The sequence below is a fragment of the Eptatretus burgeri genome, chromosome 11 (assembly GCF_056783735.1).
Source record: "Eptatretus burgeri isolate ZD-2024b chromosome 11, Ebu_testis_v1, whole genome shotgun sequence".
NCBI lineage: Eukaryota > Metazoa > Chordata > Myxini > Myxiniformes > Myxinidae > Eptatretus > Eptatretus burgeri.
In genome coordinates, this window is record NC_140971.1 from 64,606,426 (window position 1) to 64,623,478 (window position 17,053).

At 45.1% G+C, this 17,053-nt stretch overlaps 1 protein-coding gene across 3 annotated transcripts in view; it reads right to left on the reverse strand.

Annotated features, from left to right (window-relative positions):
• LMBRD1 (LMBR1 domain containing 1) overlaps window positions 1-17,053 on the reverse strand; it is a 188,590-nt gene that overhangs the window by 109,700 nt on the left and 61,837 nt on the right. For all 3 annotated transcript variants that reach the window (XM_085846692.1, XM_085846693.1, XM_085846691.1), the window contains exons 4-6: window positions 6,454-6,554; window positions 5,533-5,600; window positions 4,159-4,247 (exon numbers count right to left, since the gene is read on the reverse strand). In XM_085846692.1, the coding sequence (XP_085702818.1) occupies window positions 4,159-4,247; window positions 5,533-5,600; window positions 6,454-6,554 (258 nt within the window). The remainder of the gene's footprint in view (window positions 1-4,158; window positions 4,248-5,532; window positions 5,601-6,453; window positions 6,555-17,053) is intronic.

Genomic DNA, 17,053 nt, shown 5'->3' on the forward strand with positions numbered 1-17,053 from the left:
AAGGAACGTTTAAAGGTGGGCACCATGTGTTATTGAGAAAATATAGTTACGAATGAAGACCGACAGAGTTCACTACTTAATAAGAGGTTTCAAACTTCTTCCCTGTGACAGCAAAATTTAACTGGGAAGGGATTTTGTTTCTTTTATTCAAGGTACACAAATATTCTTTAAACGTAAACGATTAAACACAGTAGTTTGTGAAGATTTAAAATATATATATATATATATATATATATATATTTTTTTTTTTTGTAGCAGTTCTGGGAACCGCATCCCTCAAAAGCAATAGCAACCATCACACAACGGTCCCCAGCAGTTATTCCATTAATATACGTTCAGATAGTCCCTTCCCTTTTGTCTAGCGGGACAATGGAACAGTGCATTGTGTAAACTTCATAGCTAGGTCTGATCATATCTCTGATTTCATTCGACTCTTATTCCTGAGCTAAATCCCAGCCACGTGCACCCTTCGCTGTGAGATGGGTCCTCAGAGAAGGCCAAGCAGGCATTACACCAGACACCCCTCTGCAGAAATCGTAGCCTGCCAAATGCACGTGCAGCGGTAATTTCCACCCACTGGACAGAAGGCGCACCCAACACGACGCCCACGCTGCACGGAACACATACCGAGGAGATGGAAGAAGCGGCACCCGAAATGCTGGCAACTTTCAGGACACACTCGGCACACACTTTCCACCCATTTCTCCATTAAGTAATTATATCTATCTATCTTCTTCTTCAGCTCAACCTGACTTACATAATTATATGCAAATATTTCCCTAAATTCCATGACAGATCAGGGCTGGCACCGTGCATCCCACCACCTTTGATAACCGCGAACACGATGCTCGATGGCAGGCGGACACGCACGCTGGCCATGTGCTTAATGGCGGAGTCGCACGCAGCCGTGATACTTTATCATCGTGCAGAACAAGGCACGAATAACACACATCTTTGGTTGGGTCTGCACATGGGGTTACAATAACATCTTAGCATCGGTCTTCGCTCACCACGATGGCAACAAATGTCTCCAGCGGACGGCAGACATCCTCCCGCACCTCCGCCTCGACGCAGCTGCTACCAGGCAGAGACATGCTGTGTGGCCGGATTGCACACCATGGAGCAAGCACATTGACCAGCGCCAACTGCGGGTCGCCGGGGCATGGCACGGGATTCGGTGCAAAGTGATTCCTATCACAGGGTTCGGCGAAAGGCAATTCATGTCACGGTGCTCGGAGTGAGACAGTTCCGCAGCTTGGAACCATTTGGCCGGAAGTGACGTGGAAGTGTGTCGTTCTGTCTGGCTTGGGATCGATAACCTACCAATTCACCTGCTGGCTCCACCTTCTTTACAAATTCACCTGCTGTCTCCGCCTCTCTCTCCACCCATTGGCTTTTGGCTCCACCCAAGTCCTTCCCTTCACGCCTGACGGTCACGTCTCATTCTCTGGACCGACGCTAGCTGCACAAAGCAAGAGACGACGCACCAGCTGTCAGGGAGGTATCGCCCAGCGGAGCATCCCCCCCAAAACATATTGGTGGCGCGATCTGGCAATCGTGCAAGGTATTGAGAAACCGTTAGCCTCATTTCCTCTCCTTTTTCTCTTCATCGGTGTGTGTATATGTGTGTGTATGTGTATGTGTATGTGTATGTGTATGTGTATGTGTATGTGTATGTGTATGTGTATGTGTATGTGTATGTGTATGTGTATGTGTATGTGTATGTGTATGTGTATGTGTATGTGCGTGTGTGCGTGTGTGCGTGTGTGCGTGTGTGCGTGTGTGCGTGTGTGCGTGTGTGCGTGTGTGCGTGTGTGCGTGTGTGCGTGTGTGCGTGTGTGCGTGTGTGCGTGTGTGCGTGTGTGCGTGTGTGCGTGTGTGCGTGTGTGCGTGCGCGCGCGCTGGCGCCTGCTCTCAGTTAAGTTAAGATTGTACAATAATTATAACGGGATAACTCTGCTCTGTGTCTACTTTTGTAAGTTGCTTGTATATTGCCGCACCTCACATTTCTTCCCATTCCTGCTACAGATGGCAATAACAGCGATATTCTCACAGTGCCACAAATCTTTCCTCACCTGCTTATTAATAAATCCCTTTGGAGAAATGTTTCCAGCTTGTTTTCGTATTTTATTTCCTTGATCCAACATGGTCCGTATTCTAACTTAGCTGGGACTTTGTTACCAACGATCCGTCCGTTTTAGCCGGTACGTCCTTGGCAGTGTCGTTCAGCTACATCCGATCCGGTAAAGTGATCCATATACATGGACACATCACGTTTCTTATGCTGCTGGCGTTTCTCACTGGCGCCAACTGACTGGTAAAGACGTCTGACTGATACCGACTCACTGACGCCAACTGACTCACAAACTGACTCGTTGTCGACTGACCCACCAAGAGCGGACCTCTCATCCTCTCTTGAGAGGCGGCCCGTCTGGGTGGGCGCAGACTCCAGCCAAATCCACCGACCCCATTTGCGAATCGTTGCCGTGACAACCTGTCTGTGTCGCGATCAATCAGATCAGGTCAGGTATGGGAGCATGCGCCAGAGCAGTGCGTCGCTGCGTCCACTTTCCGCCGGTACTCCAGGGGCCTCTGTCTGGCCATCCCCCAGGCAAATGCCTGGCCCATCCTAATCTCCTTGAGATGCCGGTCAACCTGCTGCAACCACAAGGCATGTGGTTGGCCCATTGGCCTCCTCCACTCACGAGACTCCCTCGCTGAGAGAATCAGGTGAGCAGGATCAGAGTCAGGAAAAGGAGCCACATGTCCACACAGCCGCAGCTGATGCTCACAGAATATGCAGGTAACAAATCTCATTTGAGTCTCTCTCAGCAACCGCTTGTTGGACACAAAGTCCGACCAGTGATAGCCAACGATTCTCCGACGAGACCTGGTAAAAAAAATAGCACCGCAAAGCGGGTGTAACCCCTCAGCCCCTTGACACAAACCAATTTCAAGATGGTGGCCACATTGAAAATCACAGCACGCCCATTTTCGAAAGGAACCTTCCTCTACTCAACCCCAACACACCCTGCAAAAATGGATTTAATCGGACAAGGCGTTCTCCTCTAAATTGACGGAAACCAAAAGTTGACAGACGGACGCCCGCCCGGACGGACGCCCGGACAACACCTATGACGACAATACCCCTTAGCCAATTCGGGCTGAGGGGTAAAAAGGAATCAAGTCTCCATCTCGTATCCTTGGTCAGAGTCGAAGTCTCACATCCAGAGAGCATGACTGGAAGCACCAAGGACCTGAACTCAGACTTTCGTCCTCCCACACAGGTACCGACAGCACCACACCCCATTATCCAGTGAATCCATGACTCCATGACTCCCCAGGCCCGACCCAGACGTCTATTGACCTCTGACTCACAGCCAGCAGACATGAATATCACTGCCGAGGTAAGTGAATCTCTCCACAACCTCAACATCCTCACCACAAACTGGCCGCGATCAATCCTGGCCCAAAACGCCATGCCTGTGGTGCTGGACGAATGGCAAAAAGCAGCCATTTGTCAGAATTACCAAGTGAAAACGTGAAGCGCTCATAAAACATCAACAATTATCACCTCAATGTTCAGCCCGATATGAAAAAGAGCCAGTTAGCGTCCATAGAGCTGCTGAACGGGGTGTCACCGTTGATGGAAAAAAGACACGGTGTCGGCGTCCGTTGGGTTAACGGCTATCTCACGTACATGGATGTCTGTCGTAAGAAAAAAAAAAAGGAGCTTTCCATAAGAGAGGGAATCTATTTTTTACCCTTCCAAACGCATCCCATTTAGAATCCCACCAGACATGGGGATAGGTCTATCCTGGACATGCATTTAGGGAAATAACTATCTGAGGACCTGGATGTTTGTATGCATTCGATGGATCTGATTCTGAAATCCGTAATATACATATATCTCCATAGAAGTCAAAAACAGCACGTTTTAAACCAAACATTTCAGAAAGGCTTTGTGTAAGGTTGCATAATGAGCAGCAAAGCACATCCATCAATTATGCATCGCAATATTGTTGCAAAGTTGTAATGATGCAATTCAAAACTCCAGAAACGTTAATGGCACGCACTAGTTTTAAACCATGGTCGATGATTGGTTTCCCTTCCACACAGGTGGCAAAGCCAGCATTGAGTGTCACCGACTCTACTTACACGAACTGCCGAGCTCATCAACAAGAACAGCAAGCTTCTCCCAATCTGTTGCATTGCTTTTCTGTTCATTTTTCAATGGCACAAAAGCTCTGTAAAAAAAAAATAAATAATAATAATAATAATAAATCTTCACATAAAGCTCAGGCACATTTGCTCATTTTTCTGAACCAGTAAGTTTCTAGTGCCCACACGGGATTCTAAATAGGGTCGGGATGAAGGTGGCAAAAATGCAAATGGAGTCTTATGCCATCAAGCCCGCAAGCAGGGAGGAACAATTCATATTTATTGCCACATCGGATTCAATTTTAATTATCTAATTGGCGGCGAGGTGGTCCATTTGAAACCATTTGTTCAATGTATGTAGATTTTTGATGCATAGGGTCCATAATAAAAATTTGTATTGGTGTCAAAGCCAGTTAGCAATTGCAAATTAATAGCAGGATGACTCGAGGGGGCCTGCTCATACATTACATAACATTTGTCGGTCATTTTAGACTCCACATCCTAACTCCTCGAGGAAGCGGGGGTGGGGGGGGAGGGAGAGGGCATGAGGTAATACAAGTTTATGAATGTTCACTGTGGAAAATAAATGGCTATATTATTAATGTGAAAATATTATTTGTTCAGGTAATCAAAATTAAGCTTTGTGTTATGGTGCAATGGTGGAGAGGATTATGAAAGTCTAAAGTGAGTTTCAGATCTAAAGTCGAGAGGAAGAAATAAGTAGGCCGAAAAATTAAAAGGGGTTGCATAAAGCAGGCCGAAACACCTCCCCCCACCACCAACTTCCAACCGCATCACACTCTGTGAAGCTCGTCAAACCACCCAATCCCAATCCACCTATGCTGCGCATTACGTAATATCGACGAGTCTCTCAGCCAACATCCAAAACTACACCCACAACCTTTTTAAGTGGCACTTAACTAGCTGTGATCACAATCATAAGCATTCTCATTTGGCAAAAAATAAAAAAAATAACTTTTGAATCACATGATCCTTAAAAAAATTAAAAAATAAAAATTGCAATAATAATAATAATAATAATAATAATTATCACAACCACACGGTTGTTTTAGAATTGCAAATTGTCTTGCATCATTGGCAATTAGCACAAGTTTCTCTTTGCTGCACTCAAGCCTGTTTACTCCCACCACCCCCACATCCCTCGCCACATTGCAACCCCACCTGCACAGCCACTGTGCTCGCCACAAGATGCCAAATAAGCTGTTGCTACCTGCCTCATTACAACTGGATTAAAAATATTCATTCCGCACTCTGCCCATCCATTGCAATGACAGTCTGGCAATTAAAAGGCTGGGTGCGAAATTGTATCTGAATTATCAGGGGAATAAAAAAAAGGACACGCTGACTCACCCAATGAGCAAGAGAATGGCGCATACAAACAGAAACCCAAAACTGTACTTGAGGGCACCACCAAGTCTCTGTGAACAAAGAACATAGTTTTAACCAAAAGAAGATGTACCATCATCGTTCAAGGTCATGTTGACATGACAAGGTCATCCCCCCAAAAACCATACAATGGAGGAGTTTGAAACCTCCTACTCCCCCCCCCCCCCACCAATCCCACCATCACCATCACCATCACCATCACCATCACCACCACCACCACTCAGAGGACCTTGAATTAGTTCTATGAATATTTATCAGTGTAGATGGCATAACAAAATAGAATAGAAAAGCTACAGCATCATTAGCATCTAATTAGGCCAAAACTAGAGCTTTCTCTCCAAATGCAGGTGTCAATGGTCTTTTTTCTCTTCATCTGATTTCCAAACATCTTATTGGTTATACTGTAATGTCTCGTGTATGCTTGTTCCACAATTACTTCTATCATTTATCGGTCAGCCATTCGATTAGTCTCAATGTGTGCATCAAAACAAAACTGACAACACAAGCAACTCGTGTATATCAAAAAAAATCTTTCATTCCTCGAACGTACACAAGCAGCAGCTCAGAACACAACGTTCTCTCCCTCGTCGTCACAGCTACATCCGCTCAAACCACCCACGAGCAAGTCCAAATATAAAATTACAAAAAAAATTTAAGTGCACGTTGGAAGCAAGGCCTTGCGAATGTCAAATGTGGTTTGTCACTAGTTCTTCGCACGGGTGTCATAACTGTTTTTGCAGGCAGAAAAAAAGAAAAGATCAAATGCTGCATCAGAAAAAAGGTTTTTGAAAAAAACAAAAACATAAAATAAAAAAATAGAAAATCGAAGTGCTTCAGTAACAAGCAAACTGCCTGTGGGCAGCGAGAGAAATGCTAATGCCTTACAGAACACGATGAGTGATCATATTCGTCGTCTTTTTCTTCATAATAAAAGTAGGCAAAAGGAAGCCAGAAGAAGATGCAAAACAGCATGATGGAATAGAGACCTGCAAAATAAATAAATAATTATTATTAGAGAGAAGTTGATGGTGTGACATCACAAATACCCAACACTTCCAACCTTAAGCAAAGTTGAAAGATGGTAAAAAGTTCCACCATGAATGGCCCAATATAAAATTGAGTTGAAATTTTTTTTTTCAACTTTGACCTTTGTGACCCCAAGTCCCCAACCCCTGGGGCATGAACCCAGGGGTCAAATCCAAAAAAAATCGTTACATATTTCAGGTGTCTGGCAGTGTTGATTGCATATACACTTTCATGAAAAAAAGTTTTAAAACCTGCATATAATTGCATTTTTCAGTGTTGGATCTTTTGACCCCACCCCAGTGGGCATGGCCAAAAATTATACTGCTGTTGCCCTTGTCATGTGGTGATAACTACCAAGTTTAGTGAATTTCTGCACAACTGTTTACGAGGAGATAACATGACGGACAGTCAGACAGACAGACAGACAGACAGACAGCCGATCACAACATCCTCCCGTTTTTTTCAAAAAGCGTGGGAATAATAAAAATCAGGCATTACCATAAAGTCAGGGGAATTTCATCAGTTGCCATACAAATATGCAAAAGCAGACAGGGTTCACTAACCGGCACCGAAATAAGAATGCATTGATTATGAATAAACAGGTGGCAAAACAAGCCCAGATTTGGCGACAACCCTACTCAAGGAAGGAAAAAGGAGGTCTGCATAGCAGCACACAGAGATTGATCGAAACAAATCAAGATGAAAGATGCATGAGAATCAAATATATGGCATGCCCTCAAGATTTTCAGAAGCGGAGAATAAAACCGCCACTGCAAATTTGTTTATTGTGGATGAGAAAGAAAAGCAAATCATCAAAATAGATTTGATTCACATGCGCAAGGCATCTCGGAGATAGTCATATCGGGCATTGCAGACCACGTGGGTGGAGGAGGCAGATTCTCTTGTCTGAGGCTGCTCAATGGCTCTCTTACTGAGGGGGGCAGGATAGCACACCTCACGCGCCATGGAACGTGAGCGGCAGAGGTACCACGTGCAGTGAACGCTGTGCAGTGAACGTGGGCGTGGGTGAGCATGCACCAGCTGGCCCTTTAAATGCGGCAGAAACCGAAGCGAGACCATAATCGAAATGGACACCGCAAATCGATGAGAAGACGACGGCACAGTGCTTGCATGCAAACGCAGACAGACGCAGACAGACGAACGAGTCGATTGCACCTTTTCAAAATGGGGACTGTGAACAAAGAACTGTGAAAGCATACACTGTCATAAAGCCAGAAAAACAGCTGGAGCGTCGATATAAAAGTTGCAATTTTTGGAGTATACTACAGATTTACAAGCAAATAAAAATAAATAAAAGAAAAACGTACGTGCGGAGAGATTTGCATTCGACGGAAAAGCATGCATCCTATCCATTGCATTCACAGAGAACCACCAGATGCTCGACATTAATTCTCTGCACATGTGCCACAATTATCTGTCTAGTCCTGGGTTTGATTGTCGGCACGACTATCTAAAGAGTAACATTGGTGCGTCGCAAGAGAGAGTGTTGCATCACAAAGTGGGCCATCTCTTAGATGGACATTAAGCTACATGTCCAATCTGATAGTATTAATGTGGTATTCATCAGGAAGACTTGGAATGGTATCGCCGACACCCTGAACCAATTACAAATTCCTGTAAAAATCAGCTTCAGTTGTATGTCAGGCCTGGCCAGCTGGCTTATGAGAATTGGGCGAAAGGTCCCCCTTCTTAACTTATCCGACAAGAAGGTGGAATTCAATTGGGGTGCTAAATTAGTAGGTCTAGTAGTAGTAGTAGGCCTCATTGTAATATTGCCAACCTTTTAAAGCAACGATCTTCTTCTTCTTCTTTCGGCTGCTCCCGATAGGGGTCGCCACAGTGGATCATCCGTATGATCCGCATACTGATTTGGCACATGTTTTACGCCGGATGCCCTTCCTGACGCAACCCTGGTGCCTCTTACGACACAGGGATATGGTACACCTATTTTAACCGGGGTATACACCGGCCCAGTATACTGGTACTCATTTCGCCGACCTCAGAAGGATGACAGGCTGAGTCAACCCCCTGGTGTATTAATTCAGTGGACCAACGGGGCTTGAACTCAGGACCTTTTGGATCCCAAGCCGCTGCCCTAACCACTTCGCCAACACCAGGCTTTTAAAGCAACGATACAGGCACAAAATTTGTGCCAGTGGCTCATTGATGATTTGCTTGTTTGGGTTTGTAATTAAAGTGCATGCTCAGTGGCCAAGCATTTTTCATGCAAAACTTTTTTTTGCCAAAGATTTTCAACATCTGCTAAAGCAGAAACTACATTTGTGGTGCTTAAAAACGACTATTTTGTGCTGAAGATAAACTGAGATTCCTCACCACCACACACCAGGCCTTGCACAATTAGAGCAGCAAAGATATGGTAAAATTTCTGCTGACCTAAAACAAATTGCAACAGTAATATGCTTTTTTGCATAGGCTTCATTGCACCCCTAGTGACGACAACACAAAATTGGACAAAATCAGATCAGGGCAAATTAGTCCAATTAGTATAAATCCAAGATGGTGGGCTGCTGAGTTTATTGTGCGATCTTCAAAAATTACACTCCTTCGTGTGGATAGGTTTCATGCAGAATATTGTTTTTTTTAATATATAGATCCAGTGATCTGGCTATGAACGTACCGACACTCAATTGAACATGATTCACTTCCAGCTGGTGCTAAAATTGAAAGAGTTGACAACAGAAAGTGTGTGTGTGTGTGTGTGTGTGTGTGTGTGTGTGTGTGTGTGTGTGTGTGTGTGTGTGTGTGTGTGTGTGTGTGTGTGTGTGTGTGTGTGTGTGTGTGTGTGTGTGTGTGTCATGATCATGGATTTTTATTGATGAAGCATGGATGAATGTGCTGTATGCAGGAAAGATCTTGCTCATGGTCAAGAAACTGCAAATCATGGCGAAGGGGGCCAAAGGGATAAAAATGCCAGCAGTGGTAGAATGTAGTAGTACAGAGTACCGATAACAGACCTACATTGAACAAGATCACACAGTCCTCTGCTCATCATTTTCTCTCAATTCATCGCAGCGCGGGGGAAAACCATTACGGTCTGTGCAGGCCAATGACTTGCACATCTTGGGCAGGACAAAAAAAAAAAAATCACGACAATCAGAAATCTATTCAGGTCAATCTGAAAAGGAAAAAGGCCATTGAACCTACGATTCAACCACACATGCGTTGCTTTCAAGAACCGGTTTTCAGGTTCTCAGGTCATTGCTTTTTGCGTGGAACCGAGGTGTTGAAGAATAAAGAACGACAGCATGATGGCAATATATTTCCCGTGAGAACTTCAGATTTACAAGCGATAGTCCTAATGTTCTGTAATGAGAGACGTGATGAGTGGGCCAAAGCTGTCTGAGGCAGGAGTGAATGTGTGTGGGACCTTGATGAGGCAGACAAATCTATCACCAAATGTGCAGTGTAAATTTTTGGACTGGGAAGCAGATCCCTTTTCGATATCAGCACCAACAGAACCCAGAAAAGCACCCTCATTTGGGTAGGCCAGCAAATTCATAATGAGAGAAGGTATTTCTCAGTAATGGATGAATTGAGAGAAAATGATGAGCAGACGACTGTGTGATCTTGTTCAATGTATGTCTGCTATCTGTACACATACAGCGGAAAGTACTATATGTGAAACAAACTGAACATTTGGGTTGTAATGTAATATCGAACATCAAAGGTAAAGCTGATAGTCACTTTCAGAAGCACGACAGCAAACATTCTTCAGAAATTCCACGAGATGCCTAAAATGGACAATCCGGTGGCAGAAAAACATCGAATCAAGGCAGTGGCAACACTTATAAAAAATATTAAAAAAATAAAATAGATATAAAAAGTCAGCAGACTTCTAAGGAGTCTTTTCCTGATCCAGACGCATTGAAATCATTGGAGGAAATACAGCATATTTGTCGGTAATACTCCATTGTCTGCTGGATGATGACATTTTTAGTGGGAAATCGAATAATCTAAAAAAAAAAGCATCATTAAAAAAAGCTTTGATCGTTCAAAGCTTCATTCAGACAACAAGGCCGAGAAACCACACCAATCCAATTCGGACTCTAGTTTTCTAGTTTTCTAGATCGAGTATGCAATCCATACCAACATGGATCTAGTTTTCTGACTGATACATTGAATAGCCTTTGTTTTTGTTCATATGACTCTGAAGTGCTCAACTTTGAGAAATGTGCTGTGTGGGTTCATGCAATCAATATTCCCGTTTCCAGTCATTTTCAGCAATTATGTGGCTGATAATGCCGATCACAATATTCAAATGTTTTGATGGACTGAATACGTTCCACAGAATGGGGCTCATTGCTGCTGTGACACGGGAAATCAGAAAGTGCACCCGTAGATGGAGAATCCTGTTGTTAAGTGAAAACAGAATCAATGTGGCAAAAATCAACATTTCATATTATGTACTGGAAAAAAAAAGCCACAATGATCTATCACAAGCTACCGCTTCAAGACGCAAGTGATACTCTCAATGGTCTCGACCTCATCGAGGTGGTCTCGTGTCCTCTACACCCTAAAAAAGCATGGTCTGGTCTGATGCAGGCTGTATGTGAAGGCTCCTAACCTGGTAAATCAACCATCATATTCCAGCCCATGATGGACATTGACCCAATTGGCACGAGTTGTATATTTTCAATTGTCGTTGACGAGTGCAGGGGGCAAGGATGCACATGCACCCCCACCATGCTAACTTTCGACCAGCCATGTTGGTGGAAGTCGAAAAACAATTATGAATGAGCAAGAAGGAAGTGACCTGAAAAATCATCATACTCTGCTTTGGAGGCTTCCACACAATCATGAGCCGACTCACCAGCTCCAGACATTTGATGCATTAATCAAAGCTCAAGGTGCGAGAACTTGTGCATGCCGAAAATGCAGTGAATGACATGCTAAGTGGCAAGGAGTATGCCCGGATGATCTGAGGACACTTTCTTGTTGATGCAGCTCTGAACGCTATCGTGCTGTCAGAAGTTTACAGCATATCTCTTCCTGGGACTGAAATGCTTGACCGTCCTGATACGACCAATGCAAATGGCGACGAATGTCAAACAGACCGTGAGCAAATCAGATCACCGACAACTGATGGTACCTCAGGTCCGACACCGAAAAATCTGCTAACAGCGCATCAGAGCATGCATTACATCCAGATCTTGAGAGAGCAATGGATCTGTAAGATGATGTACTCTTTGGAGAGATATCCAATGAAGTACTGTAGTGTGTTCTGATGCTGTAATGGACACAGTATGTGAAACGGTGGAAAAACAGAAGGCCAAAATGGAAAAAAAAAATTAAAAAAAAAAAAAAAAAAAATCACCCAACGGTGCATTTATGGTTGCTGAATATGCACATCAATGACATCCTTTGCAAGCTCTTGAAAACAGAACAAACATCGAATTGGAAACTGCACAAGTTAGCGCTCCAAGACTCGCTGCCATGATTTTCTCGTTTCTCCGAGACTAGAACATTTCTCAAAGAACCATGGGTCATTCCAACAATGTCAAGTTGGTTTATATTTACCTTCAAGACATGGAGAAAGTGAGAAAAACCCAGAAGTGCACAAAAAGTTTGAAGCTGGGGATTTTATCATCAGGAGTGATCGTTTTTGGGTAGGACTGTCTCCAAATATGACCACTGAACAAACACTGATGAGGACCTTGAAAACGATTGGTGGGCTTACTCATGGATGTGGCATGGAAGAGAAGCAATGCACGAGATGATTATCGTCTATGCCTGCATGTGCAAAAGTCAATCGTGTCATGCAGGAATTGACCAATCAGCAGTACACAACCAGTGAGAGGCATGTGGAAATGTCAGTGGTGAGGAAGGGGCATGATCAAAGACATACGAACTATTTTGTTGTTTCTCAAAGAACTAAGTCCCTTAGAGTATGGTGAATCACTCCACAATATAGCTACTGGCGTCACAGCAGACTTTTCTGTTAACGTGGACCAAGCCAGAGATTGGCGATGCCAGAATACAGAAAATGGGGAAGACGCATCTGAGTTCTCCTTCAGAAATAAGGACCGGGCAGTCATAATGGGAAGCAAGACCACATTGCTCCTCAACGGCTAACCGATTGTGATAGATCCACAGCTTTTATTCCAGAGCCTCATCACCATTGCCCGCCATAATCTGGGGAATCCCAGTGACATTTTGAAACAAGAATTTCCCAAATCACCCGACAACATTTTTTGATCAAGATGGACTTCTGAGAAGCACCAACAATCCATAAATGGCAGGTGTCCTACGATCGGCTAACAGAACCAATGCCATCTCCACCAACCAACCCAGAGTATCTGGGTTGGTTGGTCAATGTTGTTCACACATTCAATGTTGGATCACTTCTCCATAGGCTACCACGGAAGAGATTCAACTTTCAATGACACGTCGCATGTACATAAATTATCTGCAAACGGTTCATCAATCCAGTCGTGGTATTTGATGGATACGTTGCAGGGGGGCAACACCAAGTGCACAGCACTTCTGAGGAGACACAAAGGGGCAGTTTGCTTCTGGGATGCCGTTGACAGTGAAAAGAAAGACCAGTTTCCAACAAATGCGGAGAACAAGCAAAATTTCATCGATCTACTTGGTGATATGCTGTGCACCAGCGCTATAAAGACCACACAAGCTGATGGTGATGCTGATCTTTTGATAGCAGAGACAGCAGTAGATTGTGCATCGCAAGGTTTAAGGTATGTGATTGGCGAGGACACCGATATACTAGTGCTTACGTGTCACCTCACACGTGACAATTCAAAAAGACTAAACTTCAAGTCCGAAAAAAGAAACACAAAATACCGTAGACTGGACCATTGACGTCCTGCGACAGTCTTGGATTGAAAGTATGCGATCCACTTCCATTTGTGCATGCCGTGTGCAGATACAACACAACTTTGTGCTTGTTTTGGTATAGGAAAAGGGGTGGCATGAAAGAAGATTCAAACAGAATCTTTTTTTTCCAAGCGCAAATGCGCATTTTCTGTGATAGCGCATCAGCTAAAAGAGTTTAAGAGGCTGACAACACAGCCATTGTGTGGCTCTATGTTGGGTGATTGGACAAGTCATTGGGCTCTGTGCAAAATAAAATTTGCAGAAAAGGTGACAAACTGCAATACCAGCGTCCAGGTTGAAACCACTCCCTCCCACATGAGACACCACTCGCTAACATTATTACCACGTCTATCTTCAAGTCCAAGTGTGGATTCGGTCGAGGTGACAGTTTGGATGCTCAGGACTGGGGATTGATATTGTTGTGGATTCTCGCCCGCCGGCGTGCGAACAGCCGCTTTTATCCGAATCGCAGCCGTATGCCCACCGGACGAGCAATCCAGTCGCGACTTTCCGGTACAACGCCGAAAACCAGTCATGGGTGTGCTCCAAGCACACCACAACCTTGTCCACACTCTACCCGTGCGCTACAGGGTCCGATCGCCAAATAATCGATTTACCTAATTATTCACGCGGGTAGATTACCGAGAGATTGTACCTCAGCGAGGACTGCTTGGCCAAGAGCCGCTTAAGCAGCTCGCTCCGTTTTGGGATAACCGGGCGGGGTATTATTGCGAGGCCTCGCTGGACCCGATTCTATTATATCGGCTATTAAAAAGCACGCTATTATTCCGAAATGCAATACGGCAGTTCAATGGAGGGAAAATAACGCGACGAACAGGTCAACATTCAAACAAGCACATTTATTCACACACGTATGCAGTCAGGTATTCATGCAGGCACATATACAAGCATGCACATATGCAATTATACAGGAAACAAAAACAATGCAAAGGAGAGAGCTAATACCATCTATTTATTATGTACATTTACTTATACAGGTTCTACTTCATGGACAGGGCGCCACAACTTTCATCCAAAGAAAAGCAAAAAAAAACCCCTCAAAGACAAGGGGGTAGACTGGACCTCTCGGGGTCTTTATGACATTGAGCTTTGAGGACCGAAGGAGCTCCACGAGGCCGTGCAGGTTACCTTTCTCGCTGGGGCGACCCGCAACATTATTTCCCCACAGCAGCTAGCGTAACCGCAGCTCGGCCGCGGCCTGGTGATTCGGGCCCCAGCCGGCAATGCCTGAGAGGAACGAACGGGTCTTTGCTTTTTCTGAGTTGATGCTCTCTTTAAGAACCCGTCCGTCCCTCAGCGATGCTCGGACTGTTCCGAAGCCCGATCACCTCAGACCGTTTGGTGCTGGTTGGCGAGCTCTCTCCGGCTCGCACACGAACACGCAGCTCCGCGCAGCACAGCAGGCTTGGCCGTGCCCCCAGCTCGCGTCTCCTCCGCTCTCCTCAGCTTCTCCACCGACTGCAGGCTTCAGGCTCCAGGTGCTCCGAACCCCGACAGACACTCCACCGACTGACCGCGCTTGGCGTTCTGCTCGCCCTTATATAGGGCCCAAGAGACGAGGTTTGGCCTTCGCACTCTCACCTCTGATCTCTAACCCCCCCCCCCCCCCACTTGCTCTCTTGATCCAAATTCCGAGGCGAAGCTTGCACAGAGCGGACGTGCACGAAGACAGCGACTCTGCGTGGCGAGCAGACGTGTGCAAAATCACCGACTTGGGCGGCGAGCAAACCCCCGCGTCTGCCTGCAGCGATGCCGTTCGATGCGGACTCGCCGTGGCTGGCGCCAAGATGGCGTCGTTTCGGAAATGAAGGTGAGGCGACGTTGTTCGTGTCCAGTTATCGGGGGAGATGTGGTTTAGGAGATGGTGAGATGTCGTGGTTGTGAAGGCGGTTGTGGAGAGGGTGGTTGGTGGTTGGCGTGGTGGAGAAGGTGGTTTGGGTGGTGGAGAAGGTGGTTGGTGGTCGGCGTTGCGGAGGTGATTGTGGTTCTTGTTGTGGAGAAGGTGAGGCTGGCGTTCATGGTGGTCGTGAGGGTGGTGTGGTTGGGCGGTTGACGAGAAGGTGGTGGTGGTGATCGTGGTTGTTGTGGGTTGGTGGCGGTTGACAAGAAGGTGGTGGTGGTGATCGTGGTTGTAGTAATGGCGGTTGGTCCAAAATAACGATAGTAAAAGAAAAACACTATCTCAAAGATCACAGCCCGGGTGACACAAATAAATCCATTAAACAACGGTGGGGAAATCTATCTGAACACAGACTTATCGGCATAACTGATCCAAGGATCGATATGGTGCTCTGCAAATTTCCACAGCCATAACAATATTAACAAATGGTTCATTCGAGCTTCGTACAATGGATTCGCCACCCGCACCTGATGCTCTCTTGAAGGTGATCCGATGAAAATGCAAAGATGGTGCAATATCAAATGGTGTAGTTGCAGGAAGCATGGAATAGAGTGTTCAAGCACATGCGGAGACGATAAAGGGGGTCAGCTGCACAAACTCACCATATATTGTGATGAATGAAGATAATTTCACTGACACTGCAAAATATGAGTATACAACCTACTTTGACAGACCTGACTATTTCATTAGCTTGAGGCCCAATTTACTGGTCATGTTGGATTACAGATGCCATGGCGACTTCTCTGGCAATTGATGACAAGTTCTTTGGACCGATTGGGGTCACTTTCCTATCTGTTCATCGTACATTTACATGGTCTAAAGTTGGCCGTTTAGGAGATAAGATGGCCAGAAGGTCGCTTTGGCCACCATATTGGATTTATGCGAAATGTACTAATTTCCCCTGACCCGATTTTGTGTATGTTGTCATGAGATGTGTACTGGAGCCTCTGCAAAAAAGAACATTTCTGTTGCAATTTGTTCTAGGCTCGGTCATTGTATATGTTTACTGTGCGAAATTTGGAGAGAGAAAGGCAAACCCAAACTCAAGGTCACTCTTTCATTCGAGGGAAAATACACGAGGGCATGGTTAAAAGTAATGAATCCTCTTCTTTTTCTCCAAAACAGATAAAAAGATATTTGAATTAAACAAAGCAGCGTCCGCACTAGTTCTTCCCACCACTGGGTGTGAAATTAAATGATTCTGACATGAGATGTCTCAATGCTACGTTAGTCAACATGGCAAAGGGCAGCACGACATTTTCAATGTTGTGAAGTGTGAAGCGCTGGAGATGACAGTTGGGATGACCGAGGGGAGACAAGATGACTCAAGTTGAGAGCAGGGTTCACCATTGCGATCCTGTGAAAGACGGTCAATGGAGTACCGCCACAAAGGATCACCAGCCCTGACGTGGCTCCATCAGACTTTCATCTATTTCCCAAACTGAAGGAACACCTTCATGGAGAACATTCTTCTTCCACCAATGATGTCAAGGCTGCTATGAATGGCTGGTTAAGTGAGCAGGACACAAACGTCTATCGCGATGGTATCACTAAACTACTTGAACATTGGCAGAAATGCATGGACCACAGTTGTGATTATGTTGAGAAATAAATATGCACCATGGCAAAATAAAGATTGATGTTGGCATCTGTCTTTATTTC